The sequence below is a fragment of the Rutilus rutilus genome, assembly GCF_951802725.1.
Source record: "Rutilus rutilus genome assembly, chromosome: 4".
Taxonomy (NCBI): Eukaryota; Metazoa; Chordata; class Actinopteri; order Cypriniformes; family Leuciscidae; genus Rutilus; species Rutilus rutilus.
Window position 1 is genome coordinate 2,890,313 of NC_140212.1, and position 27,092 is coordinate 2,917,404.

Genomic DNA, 27,092 nt, shown 5'->3' on the forward strand with positions numbered 1-27,092 from the left:
ATTATAGACATACGTCCTTCACTTTCAGGCATTATTTTTAATCTAATGTTTCATATTATAACACTGAAAATGACAGCAGTGTCTGAATGATACTGTGGTAGATTTTTCATTTATTTCGCACCTGACCTAAGTCTACCTGGGTCTCGTCTACAGTCGACATCCTCGAACGTCTACAGTTGACATTTAGTTTCTATGGGTCTTGTCTACAGTCCACAATCCTCATTCAATAATATTTATACTCTAGCGCATCTACAGTCGACGTCGGCAGAGTTAGTAATCCCTAACTTGTTCCCCTAACTATCTTGCTGCGCAGCAAAAATAACCAGACAGACTTCAGCAAATGTCCTTCAAATGCTTTAATCACGGCCGGGAGAGTTCTCGAGCAGTTCTCTGAGATCTCCTCCATGAAGAAGCTTTAATCACGGCCGGAGGATCTCAGACAAATTTCAGAGAGAATCCCACCAGCAAACAGGAATACAACAGTTTTTATAGAATAGGAGCATGGCGAAAATGACAATGATACATTACATAATTTCCCTACAATTTGATTGGTTCTTCATAGACAAACCCTTCTGTTACTAGGTAGAAGCAAACTCTGTTTTAATGATTACTTCATTGTTAATCACAAGGTTTATCACAAGTTTTCAAACCTAGACATATGTCTAGTTTCATTTCCCCTATCTGTTATTTATACACTCACACACTCAAAGTCACGAGTTTTCGCCAAAGGGTTTGGAAACATAAAAAATTCAAAAGCATATGAATGTGGTTCCTGCAAGAAAAATAAATGTTAGTTATGATTAATTAAAAAATCTGATTTTTCAGCTGAAAAATGGCACTTTTTTTCTTTTTAGAGCTGCTTAACAGCAGAGTTGAACTGTTGCATCATTGAAGCATTATTGTCCTGTTGATCACTGTAAAGCTGCTTTGAATCTACCTGTGTTGTGTAAAGCGCTATTTAAAAAAAAGTGACTTGACTTGACATCTTTTCTGAATGATATCCATTTACAATATGACTTATGTCTGGAATCATAACCGCGCCTTGTTGGTTCGCTTGGCCAGAGGAGAACTTTGTCACCGATGGAGTTTGGGTTTCTTTGGTTACACTTAACATTATGCAGTATCATCGATTGGACTGTACTGAGACTATTTGATAAGAACCGAACTGAGCTGATGAAGACTGTTTTCTACAGAGCTGCTTTTTAGCTGAATTGAACTCGTTTCACATTTGATGATCTTTACGCAGTTATTGAATGAAACTGAATCAACACTGAACTGACCTCCACTTTTTTTCTTTTTAGAGCTGCTTAACCGCAGATTTGAACTCTGTTTGCGTCATTGAATCATTATTTTTCTGTTTATCCCTGTAAAGCTGCTTTAAAAGAAAATCTCTATTGTATAAAGCACTAAATAAACAAAGGTGACTTGACTTGATATTGTGATGCCAATGACAATGGAGGTTTTATGAAAACCCTCAACACAAGTGCATTGAGAGTACCACTGGGTAAGTGAAAAGTGTTTCACTCGCTATTTTTCCATCCAAAGTTGGATTATCGCATAAAACATTTCCAAATAAAGCTCTGTTTCCATCTCATGTGGTCAAGAGAACAAATTGGTCACTTGTGGCTCTTTTTTCCTAGCTCAGAGCCTCAGAGCGTGTAGATAAAAAGAAATAAAGGCTCATGTTATCTTGCGTTCAGAGGTGTTTGTGAACGCGATCATGTGAGACACTTCTTTGAGGTAATTATACCCAACCACTTTGATTCAGGCATTTCAGAATGTGACCAAACCAACATTTGAGATGCTGTGCAATGCAATTGGTCCGCTGGTTAGTCCAGTTATCCAATCACATCCTCATTTGAGGCAATGTCATGTGAGTTTTTGTTGCCCATCGAGGGATTTATTTGGTAAATGTGTTTCCATTGTAGTTTATGCACGTCGTCTTATCGGCTAAAAACAATTATCCGCCTCAATTAAACGCATATAGGACTCAATTTACTTCTTCCGCTGTTCGATGCTTTGATGTGTAAGTAAACTGGAAACTGGAGCATCTTACGTACTCTAGACAAGTGAACTACACAATGGACGTCTGAGATCCTCTGCCTTCTTTTGGACCATTTACATAAACATTGACTTGAGTAATTGCATGATACATGCCTTAATAAGTGCCGATTGCTCTTTTGCCACAACCAATCTGTGCTGTGACCTCCCAAATTCTCCTTTGTTAACCCGCTTATGAAATATACAATCACTTATTCTGGAATCAAACTTCTCGAAGGAATTACTCCCTGATTAAGTAACAAATGAGAGGATTTGCTCTTTCTTTCCATTTGCACAGTTGAAACGGCTTCAGTTAGATTCTACATGGGCGGCTTATATTGGCCCTTTTTCTTAATAAGATAAGCCTGTCCAGGATTTGCCGCTTTTTAGACATTTTTTCTTAAACTGCACCCAAGCGTGTGATGTTTCTTAGATGTGAATGCCATGAACGTTTTATTCGCCACTGGTTGTTCTTCAGAGACTTTTAAATTAAGATTTTATCAAACGTTTGACATTTGCAGCGGGTCGGTATCTCTTCCAAACAGCGCGGCATTATGAACGCTTTACAATGAACGAGTACAGCCTGACATGTGTGGCATATATCACTCTTTTCATTGAGTCATTTTACTAATTATGTGTTGGGCTTTCAGATCAGATGATGCTGGAGAGAGATTCATTCATTCAGAGATGATTCATCTAAACTGAAATGCATCATTAGCTTTAAGACTGGCAGAAGCGGCTCATTTTATTCATACATTCATATACTCATATAAATGTCATTTATCTTCTACTGTATATAGTGTTTGAGAACTAGGGAGAAGCATGTTTTTTAGACATGTGCTTCAGATAGCTTGTCTTGTAAAGTGCAAATGTGTTCCCTATCTTATTGTTAACAATATCGCACGGTATTTCAAATACAAATAACATGTGTGTCTTCATGATTTTAATTGGAATGTAAAAGCGTTCTTGTCAAGCAATGCAATATATTGGATAACGTTAACCAATAGCTTTTAAGCCATTGTTTTAGCATACTTGCATTCAAATCTGGCTCTATTCTAGTATGGAATACCCACTTTTCATAATTCAGCCAATTCCAATTGGAAAAAAACCAAGTCCTATCCTAAGTTTTTGCTTTTTCTTGTTGAATATCCAGTTTCATTGAGAATTACACCATATGTGACCCTGGACCACAAAACCAGTCACATGGGTCAGTTTTTTGGGTCATGGGTCCCAATGGGTTCAGATTACAGATGGGTCATCTGTAATCTGAATAAATAAGCTTTCCATTGATGTATGGTTTGTTAGGATAGGACGATATTTGGCCGAGATGCAACTATTTGAACATCTGGAATCTGAGGGTGCAAAAAAATCTAAACATTGAGAAAATCTCCTTTAAAGTTGTGCATTTATGTTCACGATTGTGCTTCATTCACTCACAAAAATACATGTTTTATATATTTACGGTAGGAAATTTACAAAATATCTTCATGGAACATGATCTTTACTTAATATCGTAATAATTTACGATAATTTGGACCCATACAGTGTATTGTTGGCTATTGCCACGAATATACCCGTGCGACTCGTGACTGGTTTTGTGATCCAGGGTCACATATTACTGAAGTAAAATAGCTAGCTTTTGACATTGAAAATTTATTAATTTTTTAGAAATTTGGTTTTGGCATTTACAGGTGAATCTCGAAAAATTAGAATATCGTGCAAAAGTTCATTTATTTCAGTAATTCAACTTAAAAGGTGAAACTAATATATTATATAGACTCATTACATGCAAAGTGAGACATTTCAAGCCTTTATTTGTTATAATTTTGATTATGGCTTACAGTTTATGAAAAAAATTTCATAAGCTGTAAGCCATAATCATCAAAATTATAATATATAATATATTAGTTTCACGTTTTAAGTTGAATTACTGAATTAAGTGATCTTTTGCACGATATTCACATTTTTCGAGTTTCACCTGTACACTATAATTTGAGTATAATCAGCATTTCCCATGTGTTTTGTCTTGGAAAATCACCACAGCGTACATGATGATCCATCATGCCACATCACCAAAAACTCAAAATCTCTCAGTCATCAGCGTGTGTGCACGTCAAGGAACGGTCTTTGCAGAAAGCTGTGCACGGACTGGTGTGAAAGCAGCGAGGGCAACGGGAGGGCGCGAGGGCATGCTGGCCTTTCAGAAAGGTCGTCTGTGTGAATGGCAGACGCTCCACTGGGAGCAAATGCTTCATTGTCCATTTTCTCCCTGAGCTTTCGAACGCCCAGAGGAACACTAAACATTGAAAACATTGTTTATTTCCTGAAGAACCTTTCAGAGAATGTGAAGCTAAATTTAGCAACTGGGTCACGTCAATTATAGCCACCTTTTATTCAGTGTTTTGAGACTGTATAGACATTTAATGATCATAATGGCTGGGCGGACTCTCTCTCTCTCGTGTAATTTTACTCAGTAAACTATACACTGCATTTTGTTTTAAGTGCACACAGTATTCGTTATACTCTAGTATAAGTATGACATGAAATAAGTCTGTAAAATATATGTATATATATTTTTTAAAGTAGTTTATGAATCTTTAGATGATATATAGACTAAGTGTCTTGATACATCAGGCTTTTATTGCTCAGATAGTTTTATATAGTGCATATTTATTATATTACATAGTGAGAAAATGGAGCTCATATTTTATTCTGCATTTATTTTATTAATATGCTGCAGAAGCTGATATTTATATGGCCGAAAAGTAAGATAAAATCTGCTTATGTAACTCACTGAGATCTTTATAACAGCATGGCAGACTAATGACATAAAATGCATATAAATATCCGGAGTCACCCAATAATATCTTGTATAAAAATGATATTTAAGTGCTTAGATTTATGATCAAAACATTTAATGCAATGCAATACAATGATGAACTAATAATCCCTCCTCAAAAGCCTGATGATCATATTTGATACTCACATTTGAATTTGATTTTTCTAAAACAATGATAATCAAGTGAACCTGCATTGCTTCAGTCCAGTAAATGTTTATCTTGAAATATTACTAATAATATAAAAACTTAGTTATTATATCATTCGTTTTCTTTACTTTATATTTTTTGTCGTGTTGATCATTTTGAGCACTTTGAAGTTCGCGGCTTTATAGGGTTAAATGTGGCTATTATACTTTTCTAACTATTTTTTGAATAAAAATCTCTTGACTGTTGGCAAATGATGTCAAAATAATGTTAGTGTGAAATGGTTATGGTGGGTCGTAGAGTATGCTGGGTTCCCTCGGGTCCTTGATATTCCTTGAAAGTTTGTGAATCTGAAAAAAAAGATTTCAAGGCCCTGGAAAGTTCTTGAAAATAAACATGCAGGTCCTTGAAAGTGCTTCATTATTTATATATATACCCTCCGGTCCGCTAATGTTATTTCGCCTACACTTCGTGGCCTATGCACACTAGCTTGCTTGATTTATGTTAGTTATGCGCATTTAAGGTACTTTGTGTTGTACGTTGCCATGTTCACACGCGCAAAACTGTAACGATGTACACTACCGTTCAAAAGTTTGGGGTCAGTAAGATTTTTAATGTTTTTAAAAGAAGTCTCTTCTGCTCACCAAGGCTGCATTTATTTGATTAAAAATACAAACAAAAACAGTAATATTGTGAAATATTATTACAATTTAAAACAGCTGTTTTCTATGTGAATATACAGTAAAGTGTAATTTATTCATATGATCAAAGCTGCATTTATCATCATTACTCCAGTCTTCAGTGTCACATGATCCTTCAGAAATCATTCTGATATGATGATTTGATGCTAAAAAAAATTCATTATTATTTTCAATGTTGAAAACTGTCGTGTACAATTCTTTTTCAAAATTCTTTGATGAATAGAAAGTTCAAAAGAACAGCATTTATTTAAAATAAAAAATTTTCTAACATTATAAATGTCTTTACTGTAACTGTTGATCAGTTTAACTCATCCTTGATGAATAAAAGTATTGATTTGTTTTATTTATTTCCCCCGAAAATAAAATTATAATTCTTACTGACCCCAAACTCTTGAACGGTTGTGTTTAATGTTACAAAAGCTTTAGGTTTCAGATAAATGCTGTTCTTTGGAACTTTCTATTCATCATAGCATCATGAAAAAACTGTTTTCAACACTGATAATAATCATAAATGTTTCTTGAGCATCAAATCAGCATATTAGAGTGATTTCTGAAGGATCATGTGACACTGATGACTGGAGTAATGATGCTGAACATTCAGCTTTGATCACAGGAATAAATTACAGTTTAAAAAATATTAAAATAGAAAACTTAAATTGTCATAATATTTCACAATATTACTTTTTTTTTTTTTTTTAAATAAATGCAGCCTTAGTGAGCAGAAGAGACTTCTTTTAAAAACATTAAAAATCTTACTGACCCCAAACTTTTGAACGGTAGTGTATCTTACAAAGGGTAACACGATGTAACCTTGCTCTCACTTGAAATGTGTCCCCACATTAAGCCCTTGAATTTGAGGGTTTTGGACCTGGAAAGTCCTTGAATTTGAAGTTAACCGGAGTGTGGGAACCCTGAGTATGCCATGCAGATTGCACACAGTATGCATACTGCAAAAAATATGTACAGTATATAAATGTTATTTTGAATACACATGCAAAGTCAGATTATTTTGTCAGTGATGTACAGTATCGTCTTAAAAGCTGCTTGTGTGTGTACAGAAACCATTTCTATCTTGTTGCCCACTTTATATTGATTCTCCCTACATGTGCTTCCCTTTTAAAAGCATTATCACTTCCTGTCATGATCGCTCTTCTCTCTCTTAGCCTGTGGCTTATGCTTTGACAAATTGTGTTTACAACCAATTAGAGTGATTTGTAATGTGCTTGTTTGCCGTCAGAGTAAAGGAACAGTGGAAAATGCTTCTTGATTTTATTCCAATAAAATAATCATTACTGGATTTCCCCCGACATCACTGATTGCTATCAAATCCGCACCCGCTCTTAGTAAGTGCAACAGGGAATTAAGTGAATGTGTCCTATCATTTCCACAGCATCCATCACTCCAGTCTTATCATTCACAGTGACGCGTCTTTAATGCGGTGTGTTGTTTTCTGAGTCTCGTCTCTGTAGCCGGTGGCGAGGACAGGCACTTCTCTCGTGTTCGTCGAGTGATCACATGAGCATATCTCTGCGAAAGCTTCAAACAGGCACTTGTGATTTTCAGCAATTTCCCCCTGTGCCGCCGTGGGCTTTCACAGTGACCCAGCAGAAAATGAGCTATCAACCGCTCTACGTTCTCCATTACTAATATTACTAGTTTTACCCCATTAATCAAATTAAGTGCTCGTCTCTTTGAAGTGCGTGAGAGAAAAACAAGCCTAGGTTCACTTCATTTGTGTCCAAGCTGTTCAAAAGCAAGCATTTCCACTCACAAATTTGACGAAGAGCACGGCAAAGTGGACCTGAGGCTGTATCTCCGCAGCGTATTCATGTTATGAGATATGAAAAATAGTTATTACTGAACGGTATGGCCAAAAAACAAAAGATTTTATATACAGTGCTATGCATAAGTTTAGACACCCATGCTAAAGTTGACTAAAAAGAGGAATAAAAAATCATCTTTTGGAAATTGAACTTAATGCCTTAATTTAAAAAATTAGGAAAAATCCAACCTTTAAGGACACCAATTTTCTTTGTGAATGAATAATGTATCGTAAATTAATAAATGTTCTTCCTTAAAATACAAGGTGCATAAGTTTGGACACCCCTATGTTAAATTCCCATAGAGGCAGGCAGATTTTTATTTTTAGGTATTTTTTAAATTTATTTTTTAGGATACTATGCATCCTGATAAAGTTCCCTTGGCCTTTGGAATTAAAATAGCCCCACATCATCACACACCCTTCACTATACCTAGAGATTGGCATGGTTTTATTTCAGTTAGCCTAATAGCTAGTTTGATTTGCATTGAGAGATGATCTTATGGAAAGTACCCCATGCCAATCTCTAGGTATGGCGAAGGCTATGTGATGATGTGGGGCTATTTTAATTTCAAAGGCCAAGGGAACTTTATCAGGATGCATAGTATCCTGGATCCATGAAGTAACTGGCCTTTAAAAATAAAAATCTGCCTGCCTCTATGGGAATTTAACATAGGGGTGTACTCACTTATGCACCATGTATTTTAAGGAAGAACATTTATTTATTTGCGATACATTATTTATTCACAAAGAAAATTGGTGTCCTTAAAGGTTGGATTTTTCCTAATTTTTTAAATTAAGGCATTAAGTTCAATTTCCAAAAGATGATTTTTTATTCCTCTTTTTAGTCAACTTTAGCATGGGTGTCTAAACTTATGCATAGCACTGTAACTATACCAAGTTTTCCCATATTGACCATTTAAAATTTTGTTGCAAAATGCTGTATTTTACAAACACATTGACATATGTGTTATGATACTCTGTAAGTGTCATTGACACCAGATTCGAGACAGCGCCACCTTGTGGTAAAAAAAGAAAATGCTTATAGCTTTTGATTAATTTTGTCTATTGTAGTGAAACTGGTCTTAATAGATTCCTTGGATCATGAGAACATGAATACCAATAGTCGACCAAACTTCCTGTACGCCATTTAGATTTTCTTTTTAAAAAACGACTTTTTCAAACTCAGAATGTCACCTATTGGTCAAAAGTAATTGGCAATAATGTCAGGTGACAAGTGTTTGTATTTATAGGCTTTCAACTATTTTGCTTAAAATCATTTTCAAGTGTCTCTATTCATTTTTGCAGTTGATCTTAAAATGTTTTAGTGCATAAACTGTCCTATCGCATTCGGGTCAGTTTTGACCCCGGAAGAGGTAAATGCAATTAGTAAAAAAAAAAATAAAAAAAAAACCTTTGCTTAAGACTATCAAAATACACATAATTATTTTTATATAAATAAATTTTTACACCTTTTTTGTGAAGTAATCTGTGGCTCTACTGTAAAGCTCACATTCCACGGACTCAAAAACTGACCCGGGAATACGAAAGATGTGCAGAGTTTGTAAATACAGTAGATTAAATAGTTGTGCGAAGAAAATAAATGGTATAATAACTTGTGTTTTCACCATGTCTTTACTTGTCTCGGTTACACTGAAGTGGCAGCTGTGTGTAGTTTATAAACCCATCTGTAAAATATGTGTCCCTCAATGTCAAGAAAATCAATCTGTGTTTAACACGCCTTAAAAAAGCCGTTCAGAGTGCCGTCGTGCTGTGGAGATTCATGAAGATGTGTGTTTTCTTGACAGCTCCTCAATCATCCGCTGTCGTCTCTCTCGTTCGTGCCTTTGGGGCCGTTTTAGGGGCGGACGAACACCTCGTCCACAGCTGGACGTGTCCACCTGTTCTCCAGCGCACCTGCTGTCCCTGCAGGCCTTGCGGAGGAGTCGACCAGCCCTGGGTGATCTGCACATGTGACAGAACCAAGTGAAGTGTGACTTCCTCGCCCAAACGCACCTCTGAGTGGCGGACAGAGCTATTTTTATGCCATCTGCTGTCAGCCATGCATGTATGCATGAAGACGTCCCCGCAGCGGTCTATACGTGACATGATGTATGGTGTCGTGTCACATGTACTCAGTGAGGAGTGTTAACTAGGGCTGAGCTCAAGCATAGTGTTTCCTTTACCAGTATCTGATCATCATGCGTCTTCATGTTGTCATGGCTATGACTGAAAATCTTTATCTAATCTCCTTTTTGAAAGCTTTTAACTCTGCGTTTGTCCTAAAGTCTAAGTAACAGTAACGCATCGATTGTCCCTCGTTCACCTTGGACAAGATCCTTAGGTCTTCTGTGTCCTTTTGTGCTTCTCATCTCGAAATCTGTTCAGTTGAAACCCACTGAGAGCGAAATGATCGACTCAAACGTTGGTTGCTGAAACCGTTTGGGACGACCGTGCTCATGGTTTCTCTGCTGTGTACTGGCTAATTTATTGTTGCCAAGGCAACACTCACTCTGGGAAGATGACAATCACTTTAACAACCGCTTTTCAATCCATCATAAATCCAATTGCTCAGTGTGGGCATCAACCTCTGTGGAATTTTTTATTATATGTTTTTTTGTTTTTTTTTTGCTTTAAGATTTTGATTTTGTTTTGTTTTTTTGCATTGAGAAATTATTTTCTTGACACAAGCATATTTACTCCCAAATTGTCATTACCGTAATGCAAAAAGATGTATACTACTAAAATTTAATGTAAATCTTTTTTTTTTAAATGTACATTTTCATTAGCATAAAGACAGTGTAACAAATATCACCATGATGTACAGTACCAGTCAAAAGTTTGGAAACACTACTATTTTTAATGTTTTTGCAAGAAGTCTCTTATGCTCATCAAGCCTGCAGTTAAAAAAAAAACAAAAAAAAACAGTAATATTATGAAATATTATTACAATTTAAAATAATGGTTCTCTTTTTTAATATATTTTAAAATGTAATTTATTTTTGTGATGCAAAGCTGAATTTTCATCAGCAAGTACTCCAGTCTTTGGTGTCTTATGATCCTTCAGAAATCATTCTAATATGATGATTTGATACTCAGTTATTATCAATGATGGAAACAGTTGTGCTGTTTAATATATATTTTTTGGAATACTTTTTTCAGGATTCATTGAGTAAAACGTTAACAGCATTAATTCATAAAAACAGCATTTATTCAAAATAAAAACATTTCTAACAATATAAGTCGTTACCATCACCTTTTATCAATTTAACGCATCCTTGTTGAATTAAAGTACTAATTTCTTAAAAAAAAAAAATAGTTATTGTTCCCAAACTTTTTAACGGTAGTGTATATTGATACAAAAGATTTCTATTCTAAATAAATACAGTTCTTTTTAACTTTTTATTCATCAAATAATCCTGAAAAAAGTATCTCAGGTTATAAAAAAAATATTAAGCAGCACAACTGTTTCCAACATTGATCATAAATCAGCATATTAGAATGATTTCTGAAGGATCATAAGACACCAAAGACTGGAGTACTTGCTGATGAAAATTCAGCTTTGCATCACAAAAATAAATGACATTTTAAAGTATATTAAAAAAGAACCATTATTTTAAATTGTAATAATATTTCATAATATTACGTTTTTTTTTTTTTTTTTTTTTTTTTTTAACTGCAGGCTTGATGAGCATAAGAGACTTCTTTCAAAAACATTAAAAATAGTAACGTTTCCAAACTTTTGACTGGTACTGTATAAATATTTGAATGAAAAAAATAGGCTTTACAATTTAAAACATACAATAAAATATACATAGTTTACAAAATATAAAGTTTTTCAAAGTTATTAGCCACTCCCATATAGATATTTTTTTATGTATTTTCATAATTTGGCAGCAGGTATATTAGGCTGCTGTCACTTTAAGACTTGGCGCACGGATCCATTATACTGTTACACGTGTTTTCTTTCTCAACTGTTTACGGTCACTGAAAACATTACTGACTTTGTTTACGTGAATACTCACCAAGTCCTTATTTTGACATTATTTCGTGTGTATTTGACCGTTTATAAGCGCAATACGCAGCGTAACATAAAACTAAATTCAGTACTGAGAGGCGGCTTTATGCGCGCGCACTATGGTCACACTAAAATGATGCGCAATGCGCACAATCTCATGCCGAAATTCAAGCCCTGTAACACCAACAATATTCATCCGGAGCAAAAGAAATGAGTGAGAGAGGAGAGGCGGGTTCGTGTGCCACTCGCTGTTGGAGAGATAGAGCGAGAAAGTGCAGCTGGTATCGTGTGTTCTGCAGAAAATGAGAATTGGAAGCGTTTCAGATATTTCAGTATCGATCGAAAAATCCATATTTTTGACAACACTACATTGCAAAGTGCAGATTAGGTCGGACTTGAGGCTTGTAGCCCAAATCGCTCCAAACTCAGGTTGTTTAAAGGTCTCGAGGGGCGCTTAAATAGAAAATCACATCTCATCCGTTATGCAAAATTTGTTTGGAAAATATGTGCTTTATGCATGTGTGTGAGCCTCTCCCCAACTCTCTGTGTGTGAGTGTTTTGTGAAGTTGTCCTCAACCTTGATTCGTTCGCCTCAAAACATGTTCTTACCAGCATACCGCAGTCTGTCCACATGTTACCCAGCGGCCCTGTGACTCCTCCGTGTGAGAGAAGAGCCCGTTGTGTGCGCTTATCACTGCTAAACGGCCTTTCTCTGGTGTGAACGGCCTCCTCTGTCCTCTCATGGCTCAGTCTGCGTGTGACTGCGGTGGTAATTGTATTTATTGAGACGTCGGCGCCTCATGGCAGAGAGGAAGAGGGTGGAGAGGAGGAAGGGAGGGGGGGGGGGGGGGGGTCTGTCTGTCTCCATGCTCTTGTGATCGGGGCGTATGACTGAGGAGGGCAGCAGCAGTGACTACATGCTTGGGTTGGTGGTGAACAGCGGGAGTGGAGAGAGAGAGAGAGACAGGATTGAGGGGATACAGAGCCACTGGCGGCCCCCGGAGGGAGAGACATGTTGAAATTCTGCACCACCCCTCGCTCAAGGTGTGTAGTTTTCTGTGAGAGTGTGTTTAATCAGGAGGATGGATGTTGCTGAGGAGATTTTTGGGTAGATGTCTTCTGTTGAGTTTTCATCTGGGTTACATCATGTTTGACTCGGACCTCTGAAGGTAGATTGTGGTTTTGCGTGGGTTGTAACTGGTCAGAGCTGGTTTAACTTTATTGACGTTTATCCTGCTAGACCATTTTGCTCAATCTAGTTGGGTTATAGTTTGGGTTATAGTTATAATGATAACTATTTATTCATTTAGCAGATGCTTGTATCCAAAGTGACTTGCAACTGAGCAAAAAAAAACAAGCAATTCATATATAATACACTGGATATATACTGGAGATTTCATAAAATATATATATTTTAAATTTCTTTTTATAATTTTATTTTAATTACAGTATGAGTCATTTATCACATTTATTTTTTATAATATTTTTATTCCTGTTTTTTGTCACAATATAAATAATTTTCTATCGTGTTTATATATATATATATATATATATATATAATTTATTTATTATTATTTATTTATTTTTATTTAAATAATTTTATTTATTTAAATATTGTAAATAGTTACTGTTGACGGGCAGTTTGACAAATTGTATATCACAGTATTAATAATTTTTAATGATAAATACTTGAATTTCAAATGTATTACATATACGTGTATATAATTTTCTTTTTATTCTTTTTTTTTAATCACAGTATAATACACATTTATCAATTTTTTTATTATTTTTATGAATATTTTATTTTATAAATTTATTTATTTTTATTAATATTTTATTAAATATTTTTATTTGTGTTTTAAACTTCAGGGTGTAAACCAAAAATACTAGTAGTAGCCAATATTTCCTCATGATGACGCCTCAGTTTTTAAGATACATTTTGACTTTGCTTAAACAACCTCCATCTGTCCACCAGTTGCTTTGCAAAACATAATAATACAGATAAGCAGATTGAAAAATACAGTTTGCAAACCATACCACAATTTTCTCCGCCCTCATAGCAACATTCGGACGGTAATCTTTTCCAGCAGGCCAGCGTGTAAATCTCATCGCTAGATCAATAATTTAAATGATCAAACGGCTCTTTATCGAGCGTCAGAGTGTGAACAGCAGTCTTACATGTCTCTAATTCCCACAATTTCTGTTTCTTTTCTCTCCCACAGTCACAATGAGCGAAAGGTGACCTGCAAGCATCCCGTCACAGGCGTTCCTTCGCAAGACAACTGCATCTTTGTCGTCAACGAACAGTGAGTCACTTCTTTCTCTCTCTCTCTCTCTCTCTCTCTCCACAGTTTCCTGCAGCATTGAGTCAGAAACAGAGCGCTTTGTCTGAAGTTCACACAAAAATCACATTCATCGTGTTGGATAATGCACTCCTCTAATGTTGTATCACAGAGGAGAAGGACGTTCATTTGCTTTTTGTTTTTAGGGGTGTATTGAATGTTGGTTAATTGGAAGTATAAAGAATTATGAAAATGAGAAAAAGCACTAAATTTGAGACAAGAATTTTTAGTCACTCAGGATGAAAAGGCATTATTATATCCCATTAGTCTGCTGACGAGTACATGTTGATCGAATCTCATAAAAATATGTGTGTGCAAAAGTTTAAGTTTTTTTTTTTATGAGGTTCATCCAAAAGCATTGCTTTTCTCAGGCCGTCTGCTAATGGATACCAGTGTTGCTCTTTGTGTATGTGGTTTAAAAGAAAGAGCCACTAAATAGTAAACACACCCCCACATTTTCACACAAAGCCACTACCAATTAACAGGCCAGCGATTAATGAAGAGCTGAGAAAATGATTACGTGCATGGATCCATCCGGGGTGGTGTTTACTGGACTGGAGCCGACGGGTAGTGAAGTCATGGCTTGGGAAAACGCTCTCGTCCTCCTCCTCCTCTTCACAGCTCACCTCTCCTGTCCAGCGCGAGCTGCTCTCCTGATAATTGTGTTCAGCCGAATGCCCTCAAACCAGCTGTCAAACACATCTCTAGTCTTTATCTTGCTCTCTTTCTCTTTTCTTCTTCCTCCTCATCTCTCTCCTGCGTCCTCTAGCAAAGTCAACAGCTTCCCTCCGCCGCCGTTTACCCAGCGTACGCCACAGAACGACGGGTTTAATCTCCGCAGTCTCCATTCGCAGATACCGACTAAACGCCGCCGTAGATAAACTTCAAATCCTCTCGCCCTGAAAAGACGACGGCAGGGACTGAATCTGCCACGGAAAGATGCAAATCTGATGAAGGCGTACGGCACAATGTTCACTCTTGTGTTGTTTCAAACCTGTTTGACTTTCTTTCGTCGGTGGAACACAAAAGCTGATGTTTTTCATACAACTGACATCTACAACCTCCAAAGATGAGAGAAGAAATGGCAAAAAAGCACAGTGAAAGTAGTCCGTGCGCACTATATTACAGGCGGCGTTCTTACGGTTGACTAAAAATGAATCTAAAACTGTTAAAAATGATTTTTGTCAATTGAAATAATGCTGAAATATATCAGAAATAAAATGCATTAACTATTAGATTAAAAAAAATAAATGGAAAAAAGAACAAGTGAAAATTAGAATTTTGAAAAACTTTAAGTTAAAGCTAAATAAAATATAAAAAACTACATTCATATTTAAAAACTAAGTATGTAATGTACATATTAATATTAAAGAAACTAATACAAATGACAAAGACATTTAAAATAAATACTCAAAATGAAATAAATACTTAACTTTACAACATGAAAGTAATAATAATAGTATATAAATGGTTCTAAAATAAGTCTTTTATTGTGTTTTTATCCATTTATTTTCAGGGTAACACGTTACAATAAGGTTTCATTAGTTAACATTAATTAACTACTTTAGTAAGCATTAGCTAAGAGTGAGAAATACTTCTACAGCATTTATTAATCTTAATGTTAATATCAACATTTACTAATGCATTATTAACATCACAAGTTGTATTTGTCAACATTAGCTGATGCACTGTGAGCTAACATGAACAGACAATGAACGACTGTATTTTTTATAAACTAACATTAACAAAGATGAATAAATACTGTAACAAATGTTTCGCTCAGTGTAAGTTCGTGTCAGTTAATACATTAACTATTGAATCCTTATTGTAAAGTGTCACCAATTTTCAGTGTTTGCAGGGGAAGCATGAACGTTTTGCTAAACATCTCTTTTTGTTTTCTATGGAGGAAAGAACATCATAAGGTTTGAAACAACATGATGGTGAGTAAATGATGATAGCACTTTCATTTTGGGGTGAATTAGTCCTTTAGTAAGCTGTTTCTTGTCTTGTTTTTAGTGTTTTTCAGAGCAGAGTGAACTATAGAAGTTAATGAGAGAAGTTAGTGCTCGTTTCAGATCCACGTTCTGCTTTGCTGATTGCAGGATCCGTGTTCTACCTGTTTCAATTATCACCTCCATCTTGCTTTTTTTAGTCGATGCTAATGAGATTTACACTTATTTTTGCTCAGAGCGGTTTTCGACAACGTGAGAAAGTCGCACTTTAAGGTGTGCGTGCGTTTGTGAAATCTCAGAGCAGAGATCAGGACATGATGCTCACGCAAGTCTTCACTCCGAGGCCTTGATCTTGCTTTGCGTTTACTGCAAAAATACCGTAGAGATCAAGATCTGTGGTTTTGTTGATTGGTTTGTCGCTTGCAACCAGATTTTGAGGGAAGGTTGTTGCCGATTTTGCAATAAAAAATCTGAAAAGTGTAAAAAAAAAAAAAAAAAAAAACATCCATAGAAAGTAAGAGTTGTTTTAGGTATGTTAATGAGCGTTTTAATCACATGTTTTACAGGGTTCCCACGGGTCCTTGAAATCCTTGAAAGTTTGTGAATCTGACAAAAAAAATTCAAGGCCCTGGAAAGTTTTTGAAAATAAACACACATAGATACAGGCCCTTGAAAGTGCTTGAATTTATTTTGTGTAAGAAGTTTTCTGGAAAAACAATTCCATATTATTCCCTCCGGTCCGCTAATGTGTTATTTCGTCAACACGTCGTGGCCAATGCATATTAGCTTGCTGGATTTACCTTAGTTACCCGCATTTACGCATTACGCTAAGTGTTTCCCGTGGAGGTACTTTGTGTTGTACGTTGCCATGATGTTCACGCGCGCAAAACTGTAACAATGTATCTTAAAAGGTAACACGATGTAACCTTGCTCTCACTTGAAATCTGTCCCTACATTAAGTCCTTGAATTTGAGAGTATTGGACCTGGAAAGTCCTTGAAAGGTCCTTGAATTTGAAGTTAACCAAGGTGTGGGATCCCTGGTTTTAGACCAGTCATAACGGACTGAGTCATCTGACCAATCAGGGCAGAGTAGACCAATCACAACAGACTGGGTCATCTGACCAATCAGGGAAAAGTAGAACAATCACAATGGACTGGGCCATCTGACCAATCAGGGCAGAGTAGACCAATCACAACAGACTGGGTCATCTGACCAATCAGAGCAGAGTAGACCAATCACAACAGACTGGGCCATCTGACCAATCAGGGCAGAGTAGACCAATCACAACAGACTGGGTCATCTGACCAATCAGGGCAGAGTAGAACAATCACAACAGACTGGGTCATCTGACCAATCAGGGCAGAGTAGAACAATCACAACGGACTGGGTCATCTGACCAATCAGGGCAGAGTAGACCAATCACAACGGACTGGGTCATCTGACCAATCATAGTAGAGTGGACCAATCACAACAGACTTGGTCATCTGACCAATCAGGGCAGAGTAGAACAATCACAACAGACTGGGTCATCTGACCAATCAGGGCAGAGTAGAACAATCACAACGGACTGGGTCATCTGACCAATCAGGGCAGAGTAGACCAATCACAACGGACTGGGTCATCTGACCAATCATAGTAGAGTGGACCAATCACAACAGACTGGGTCATCTGACCAATCAGGGCAGAGTAGAACAATCACAACAGACTGGGCCATCTGACCAATCAGGGCAGAGTAGACCAATCACAACAGACTGGGTCATCTGACCAATCATAGTAGAGTGGACCAATCACAACAGACTGGGTCATCTGACCAATCAGGGCAGAGTAGAACAATCACAACGGACTGGGTCATCTGACCAATTATAATAGAGTTGACCAATCACAACAGACTGGGTCATCTGGCCAATCAGGGCAGAGTAGAACAATCACAACGGACTGAGTCATCTGACCAATCAGGGCAGAGTAGACCAATCACAACAGACTGGGTCATCTGACCAATCAGAGCAGAGTAGACCAATCACAACAGACTGGGCCATCTGACCAATCAGGGCAGAGTAGACCAATCACAACAGACTGGGTCATCTGACCAATCAGGGCAGAGTAGAACAATCACAACAGACTGGGTCATCTGACCAATCAGGGCAGAGTAGAACAATCACAACGGACTGGGTCATCTGACCAATCAGGGCAGAGTAGACCAATCACAACGGACTGGGTCATCTGACCAATCATAGTAGAGTGGACCAATCACAACAGACTTGGTCATCTGACCAATCAGGGCAGAGTAGAACAATCACAACAGACTGGGTCATCTGACCAATCAGGGCAGAGTAGAACAATCACAACGGACTGGGTCATCTGACCAATCAGGGCAGAGTAGACCAATCACAACGGACTGGGTCATCTGACCAATCATAGTAGAGTGGACCAATCACAACAGACTGGGTCATCTGACCAATCAGGGCAGAGTAGAACAATCACAACGGACTGGGTCATCTGACCAATTATAATAGAGTTGACCAATCACAACAGACTGGGTCATCTGGCCAATCAGGGCAGAGTAGAACAATCACAACGGACTGGGTCATCTGACCAATCAGGGCAGAGTAGAACAATCACAACAGACTGGGTCATCTGACCAATCAGAGCAGAGGACGCTCTCAGAAAGGCGGGGTTTATAGAGACCGAATCCTTGATTGAAGGGTTTCAGACACTGTGAGAAAAGAGGTGATGCTGCAATGTATATTATGAGTAAATGAAAGTGTTTTTTGACATTGGATGCATGTAAACCAACTGTAGGAGACTCCGAAACAAAATTAGACACCTTTAAAACAGCATAATAGGGGCACTTTAATTTTTTGTGACATTCAGCTCCTCAAGCCTCAGATTCCCTTCACGTTTCAGACTGGGTTTTTTAAGGCCATTGATTTGTCTTAATCAGCTGGACAGTAAACTTTTCCAGAGTATCGTCAGTCGAGGAGATTGATGCGTCTGCCCCGTACAAATCAACAGCAGGAGACGGTTAGAGAACGCCAGTTTCCCCACAACATTCCTTACAAAATCCCTTATATAATCCAATCAAATATTGAATTGGCATTATTGTGTCCATAAAGACTAACATGGGAGTGATTGATAGATAGATAGACAGATAGATAGATAGATAGACAGACAGACAGACAGACAGACAGACAGACAGACAGACAGACAGACAGACAGATACTTGATTCATCTGCTAGGGAATATTCAATATAAATGTTGCCTTCATGATAACAGGGTTACAGAAGCCCACGACCCCGTTCTGTTGGTTTCCTCTCACCCTAACGAGAATCACACAGCCCTCGCTCCGACAGCGAGACGCAGTCACTTTCACTACACGGCGACTACACAACTGTGGCCTGAAGTGCCCTCGTTTCTCATCGTCACGGTGGAACCTCATTAATTTGCGCGGTCACATCCTCATATTTCCTCATTATTGTGGCAGTCTGTTGATATATGAGGCTGGTGTGCGCCACAATAGCACTCGCTGTGCCGGAACAACTCTGAGTAAAGCTTCAGACGCCCTCGATTACTCAAACAATTTACCATGCACTCATATTTGGGTGTTTCTTCAACTATTTTTATGCCTACTTTGTTATATATCTATGTAAATACTTTTTTTTTTTCCCTAAAATGCCCAGATTAAAAAAATATATATTATAGATTTTAAGATTTAATTGCTAGTACAGTGATTTTTAATCAAATTTCTTTGAACAATACTTTATTACAAAATACTTTATTGAATATTTAATATTAGTCCAACAGTGTATTCTGAGTTCTTTAAAAAAAAACATTTTCACCAATATGTAATTTCCATGACATGTCAAATTATGTAGTATGTTTAATAGCATTATGTGATGGAAATTACATTTGAAACACTTTTTGTATAAAATGACATTTTTATTATTATTTGTGCTAAATACACACAAATATTGAATATTTACATATTTTTTGCATCATTTAAACAATTATTACAAGTTGGTTAGAAATGACACGCAATAAAATAGTCATCTTTCACACAATACATTTTGAAATGATTTGCTTTTTTTTATATAATTTAATATAATTTTCATATAAAATTTTCAAATATCATATTTCATAAAAAAATTTTTTTGCATTTTTATAATGGATTTTTGTAAGTAAGTCTGTATTATTAAGAATAAATGGTCATATTAAAATCTGATACTGTAATATCAGTGTTTTAACAAACATGATGGTAACGAAACACCCTTAATTACCTGCATGCATTAGCATGTTCTCCTGCGAGTGATGGCAGGTTTACAAGGCTAGTTTATCTGAAGGGTGATGCTTGACAGATTGAGACGCCTTCAGCAACAGAAGTCCAGCTGAGATGAATCGGGCCCGTGAGGTGACCGTGGGTTTTAGGGGGAAACTCTGTGTAATTAAACACAAAACAATTAGTGTCATTAGGGGAGAGTCCGCTATCTTGAGGCTAGCATTTCTGCTCCATTATAATTTATTCCACAACCTTCACTCCTTTTTCTCTTTTTATTATTTCTCTTTTTGTTAGTTTTTTTTGTTCTCTAACATTAGGAAAATCCAAGTCAGTCCGCTGAAGGTGGTCAAGTTGGTCATCCATTTTAGTTAATGACCACCTACAGCAGAAACCACATAAAACCAGAGTCTAAATCTGGTTTTATCTGGATTTTCCATGAATCTTCCTTTCATTGAGTTTCTGGTGAACTATAATTTGCTTCTGAGTTGTTTCAAACCCAAAATGATTACGCTTTTCGGTTCATCTTCTCTCCTTTTTTTCTGTTTTCTAGCCTGAATTGTGGGAAACTTGTCCATCCTGTTTTAAACAGGTAATGCTTTGCAGGGAAGCCCTTTTTTTTTTTGTCATCTGTTCTCTTAAACCTCATCCGCTTCTTTTGAGCTGCAGAGCCTCCATTCATCTCATCTCTGGTTGTTTTGCCATTCTGTCTCATTAATTCTGCTCAAACACTAACCCAAGGCAAGTATTTGAACTGAATTGCCTGATATTCTGCTATGCATCGCTAATGTGGAGATATGCAAGATTTATGTGTGCCGTCCGATTTGTCTTACCCACGTTGCATATGAAACATGAAACATCTCCTTGTGGGGAGCGGGCGGTCGCTCTCAGTCAGAAATGAATTATGTTGTCCTCCGCCGCTTCGGCAGGGGTCCCGTAATCCCACGCATCTCGACGAGACGGAGCACTCTCAGTCCGTACACAGTCCCGTCAAGCGCTGGACGGAGATGAAACACTCATTCGTCACGAGTCACAGCTTAACACGCGCCGTCACGGGGCTTGACGTACACGCGCCCCCGGTGGCCTCCCGTTAGATTGAGAACGATGCTAGATTTTGTCTGCTAGATAGTGACTCCACTTTCAGAACAAAACACACCATTGGAAATAGCTCTGAAATGTCAAGCGTTTAACTGGGACAATGAGATAATGTTGTCCTGAAAGCATCCAAGATGGGGAAAATTTAGCTGACTGTGTCCTAGAGGCCCGCTTTCCTCATTCTGACATTGATTTCCGGAGCCAAGATGCCTAAAAAAACCCCCAGAATTCTGCTTTACCTGTCAGTTTTTTTGAGGTAACATCTGGGATGCAAAGTAGGACAGCAATTGAGGCCTTTAGAGCGGGTTATTGTATGATATTATTAACAAAGACTTGATGAATACTAAAACGTCACCCCCCTGAAATTATGCAAAAAAGTGTGTAAATATTATTCATAATAAAAACACATTTTGCACAACAAAAGTAATGGAACTTTAACTCAAATTAAAACGAAACTGAAAACAAAAATAAAAACGTATCAATATATTTACTATTACTATACTGTGTATATATAGTAATATAGTTACTATTACTCTAGTATAGATTAATATTATTGATATATAATATCTTAATGTACTGTAGTATTTAGAGATCTCTAAATATAATATTTAGAGATAAGGTTTAGATTTAGTCATTAAAGTCATGAAATCATAAAATGTATTATTTTCTATTTTTATCAGATGTTCCTGGTCTTATTTTAAATGATTCACATTATTATGTAGAAAAATGTTTGTCTTCATAATAATAAAATATATTACTTTGTTCCTCCTCTGAAACTACTTTCCTTTCTGTATGACATCACAAATCCCTCTCATTTTTCAACCAATCCCCTTGAATGACCATATGTAGACATTTTTTTTTTCTGTTTCCAATCAATTCCTGATGGATAAAATCATGTCCCGCCCAAATGTTTTTGTGAGCATAATTTCTGGATGACTTCAACACCTTTAAAAAAAATATAAAAAAGTTAGATTTTCCAGGTCTAACATTGGGAAATGAATCCAATAAGACCAGTTTTGTGATATTTTCTTAAAGGGGTCATCGGATGCCCATTTTCCACAAGTTGGCTTGATTCTGTAGGTTGTTCATGTAAAGTTTGTAATATACTTTGATTAAAATTCCTCAATGTTTGTGTAAAACACCCTTTTTACCTCCTCAAACACAGCCGTGTCCACAGCGACCCGTTTCGGTGCATGTCTCTTTAAATGATAATGAGCAACTGCTCACTCCATGGGGGGGTGTCGATTGGCTGAGGGCGTGAATATGCTAATACGGGACAGCGCTTGTGGGCGGAGCATGAGCATTATGACATCACAGTGCTCAGAAAATCAGAGTGTTTAGACTTTTTGAGGATTAAAAAAAATAGATTTTTTTAATTGTATGGTGGCTGTGTCCACAACCACACGCACAAATTTATATGCAAATTATTGCATCCGACGAGCCCTTTAATGTTCCTCGAGGCTGTCGAGTTTAACCTCCTCTAATGATGCTCTCGTGAAGGAAAAGCACGAGTTGAAGGCTGTGAGAGAGAAACGGTGTGTTTTTAAGGCTAGCATGACTCACTCATTTTAGCTGATGACCTCCAGTCGGTGCCGGTGCCCGTCCATCCCACAAACCCATCCGAACTCCTCCGTCAATTATCTCTGGATTCAGCGCGGTTTAGCCGGGTGACATCGGGCTAATTTCACACTCGCTGCCACTCCTCCTCTGAAGACGCCGTCAGATGTCAAGCGAGCGATGGCCACCGAGCGCACGCTAAAGCTCATTATTTCAGAAGAGATTAATTAATGAACGCTAATAGCCGTGTTGAATGCTCAATTTAATTTGAGATCAGCGGCCTGGAAGGTCGTACTCGGGTCTGCGTGACCCAGGATAGCGGTGTAGTGTGTTTTGTACTTTCTCATCTCTCTCTGCGGTGCTGGTGTGTGCATGACTACATCTCACAATGAGTCTCTTTGTGTTTGTTTCCAACACAAAATCAGATGCTTGTGTCAAAAGGCAGGCACCCGTGCAAATTATCCGAGGTAAAGAAATAGTTCAGACAAAAAAAATCAATTTTCTCACCCTCAAACCCTGCATAACTTTATTTTTTTCTGTCTAAGTTGTTTAGCAGAATAATTTTTTCTACATGCAGTTATAATAAGAGCATAACAATATTTAACCTCCTGACTCAGTGCATGTGGGAGACTCGATTTATCGGTTTAATCGGAGCTAATATTCAGCCATTTTGTGAAAAGAAAGTGTTTTCTTTTTTTTGCGAGTTGACCCAGAAGCCAGACAGCTTTATTTTTTACCCTGGTGTTCTCTCCTCTCCCTTGCTCCAGATAGCAGCGCTATCCCGAGACGTCGTCGCTCTACCGTAGCGTCAGAATATAGGCCAACCCCGCGGGACAATGCCTCTCCGATCCGGCTCCCGATTCAGCATCCGTGTGTCATGGGATTTCAAGGGTTTATGCCCATATGTATTGTGTTTTTTCTTCACTTTCGTTAAATAAGGCTGTGGTCTGTCCTGGCGTGACATTCGGTTTAAAACCTTGATTTTTCTGGCCTTCGGTTTTTGCTCTTGCCCTTCAGCTTGACTTGGTCATAAAGTGCGAATGCGGTATGTCAGACCCGGAGCTGGCAGGCCATTTAAGGATGTCAATTGTGTGGGAGTAGATCAGCGGAGACGTGGAGTGAGTAATTGCTTTGATGCATGGGGCCGGTCTCCTCGATTTTTTCCCTTTCCTTTCTGTCTTTCTCTTTCTGTCTCAATGCCGAAGTGCTCTGACTAAAACAGCAGTTTACAGCCCAAACTCCTTGAGTGTTTCGCAGAAGAAGCTCAAGATCTTTTCCTCACTCATCTGCACAGCAGTCGCTCGGCATGCACCCAGTTTTCCTGGTTATTTTAAACCTGATGTCAGGTGCATGCTGTCGATTGCCACAAACAAGCTTCCTTAGTGGGTGAAAATTAATTGGTAAATGCATCTGCAGTGATATGGTTCTAGTGAACGCATAGTATGTATTTGGAAATGTCATATGCATTAAGTAAAACCATTAAATAAATGTAATATTTGAAATCACCAATGAAATCTGACTACAAAAGTCTCATAGAGACAGAGCGTATTTAGGCGTATTTAGGTATTTTGACTTTGCATTGCGAGAGGCTGCCTCCTTGTCATTTCTTGCTTCTAACAAAAGACAGAAAAATGCCTAAAAGCTGCTGTGTGACAAGCTGTACAGCAAACAAGCTAAGAAACCCAGAAATAAGTTTTTATTAGCTCTCGACCCCCAAACAACGAGTGTTTAGGACATTAAAGTGGATACAGGCAGTTGAGACAGAGCGTCACGTGTCTCATTACTCTGAGAACTAACGTACGTCCACTGGAGGAGACCGTAATCGGCTACACAGGATAGTTTATCTTACAGAAATATAATATATAAAACTGACATTTGGATATTTGACTCACCAGTGACCAAATGTTTAACTTACTGCACACGTAGTTTATTTTTAGTGCATACTGAGTGTCAGGATCCCACAATTTACCCATTCGTTCCAGCCTGTATCCACTTTTATGTCCTCAAACGCTCGTTTTTTGGGGTCGACAGCTTATGAAAACTTATTTCTGGGTTTCTTAGCTTGTTTGCTGTACATCTTGTCACACAGCAGCTTTTAGGCATTTTTCTGTCTTTTGTTAGAAGCAAGAAATGACAAGGAGGCAGCCTCTCGCAATGCAAAGTCAATGGAGACGGTTGGTTTGTTTTCCCCCTTGGTGGGCGTGGCCTTCAGATTATGACGCGTTGCGCTCTGTCTCTATAAATTGTGTTTCTAAATGCTTAAGGCGAGACACTACAGGTGAGTAGGGTAACATTTTAAAATAATAGATATCACCATGAAACTTCCTCAGTTGGTTACTTACACAAGTGTATAAAAAAAATGTATTACAAGTTTTTGAAATTTGTATGTTTAATTATGCAAATTATGCATTATCTCATTAAATGTGCACGATTTTGCATATATTTTCGGTAGATAGATCTGAACATATGATAAAGCCAGGTGCAAAATTCTTTTTTCATTTTGTTTACACACAAGATTGAAAAAAATAAAATCAGAGGGATTTCAGGATATATGCTTTCATTACCTAGGAAATCAAAATATACTGTCCATAGCCTTAAAAAATCGATTTTCGACATATTTTTTTGCTTAAAATGTCACATAAATCAGGTCAGGAATGATTTATTAACAAATCCCTCTGAAAATATCTTCAGAATACTGCTAAGTGTATAACTGGAAAGTTTGGTGTGCACAGGTGCTGCATAGGCTGAGATGTTCGTACCGGAGAACGACAAAAAACTCATTTTGAGAAAACGGCAGTTAAAGATTTAAATAGCTTTAAATCCCCCTTTGGACATTCACGATTGGTTACTGATAGAAAGGAAATGCCCATATTTGGGTTACATAGCGTTGTGCAGGAGACTCAGAGCTTCACAACGATACCGGTCATGACAGCGCTGGAATGCTAACTTCCTGGTAAATTCGGGAGAAACTTACTGCCGCAAGTAAACAAAATGTAATAAAATAAACATCTAAATGTATATTTTCAAAGTTTTCTTTATAGCAGCTTGAAAGAACACATATTAAAGGCGTAAACTAGCCCAAAATCTCAAAACTGACCACTGCATGAAAAATCTATGTTGTTGCCTGCCGTATCTCGCCTTAAATCATGACATAAAGCGCATCTAAGCTTCTAAAGGCTGACGCAATGACTTTACCATTTGGCGAATAGCTCTTTTTGTTCAGAAGGTGGGACTTATTCCACAGTATTTTATATAGAGTTAATATTGCATTTCTCATTTGCATCCGTTGTGAGTTTCTTTGCTGTAAAGGCATTTGAATAAATAATTGTCTGTGGTAATAGACAGCATGCAGTAGATAAAATAAACAACCCAGAATATTCCTACAGGTCTGAATTATGTGCAAAGAAGATACATTTTTGATGTTCCTCCTCTTTTCTTCCCCCGGCATCTCTCCTTCTTTCTTCTTCTCCTCCTCCTCCTCTTCCAGACCAGCGACCAAAGCACCAGAGGCCGAGAAGAAAGAACGTCCAACCAGCACCATGAGCGAAGCGTCGAACTACACGGGCGGCTCAGACTACACCACACATCCCAGCAGTCCCACAACCAGAGTGAGCCACACACACTAACTCACTGACCTTGGCCTAGTTCCAGCGTGACAGATTGGACTGTCCCATCATGCATCAATAGCATCTAGACCAATTATTGTCCTCATTACTGGACATTTGCTTCATTGTCTTTGCTTGATTTGATATAGAGTATCATAAAAATGCATGGGCAGCTAGTTAGATATCCATCCCAAGCGAGCATTGCAGATATTTTAAGCGCATTCAGTAAATTTGATTCGCATCTTGTTTTTCCATCCTGCATTTTTAATGCATAAAAATATGTGGATGGAAACTCTGCCTTAGAGATGTTCCTAAACCTCAATATTCAAGTCTTTCAAAATACTACTCAACTAGTCTTTCAGACAACTTACCATATCTCTAAACTATTTATCACATAAAAACACCCAAACAAGATAAACAATTCATGAATGGATGTGGTTTGGATTATTTCTCAAATAAATCAATGAATATGCACACAAATACATAAACGCATACATTTCACAAGGCATGATTATAGTAGTTTGTTTGTCAGGAAGAAATGTTAGTTTGACTCTAAGATGATGAAATGAGACCTATGATTTATTATCATAATGAACAATCGAAGTCCAGAGATCAGCGACTTGCCGGTCTGTATGATTGTGTCTCATCAGAGCGAGATGAATGACAGATAAACTCGCCTCTTCCGCGTATTGTTATTGTTGCCCATG

At 37.5% G+C, this 27,092-nt stretch overlaps 1 protein-coding gene across 33 annotated transcripts in view; it reads left to right on the top strand.

Moving 5' to 3' along the window:
- The window catches only part of plekha5 (pleckstrin homology domain containing, family A member 5), a 167,133-nt gene that overhangs the window by 94,340 nt on the left and 45,701 nt on the right, over window positions 1–27,092 (top strand). For 21 of the 33 annotated variants that reach the window (XM_084407201.1, XM_084407208.1, XM_084407209.1 and 18 more), the window contains 2 exons: window positions 13,785–13,868; window positions 26,268–26,388. In XM_084407201.1, the coding sequence (XP_084263327.1) occupies window positions 13,785–13,868; window positions 26,268–26,388 (205 nt within the window). Of the gene's footprint in view, window positions 1–13,784; window positions 13,869–20,681; window positions 20,721–26,267; window positions 26,389–27,092 lie in introns of all 33 variants that reach the window. The other 12 variants (XM_084407212.1, XM_084407228.1, XM_084407231.1 and 9 more) reach the window with 1 other exon arrangement.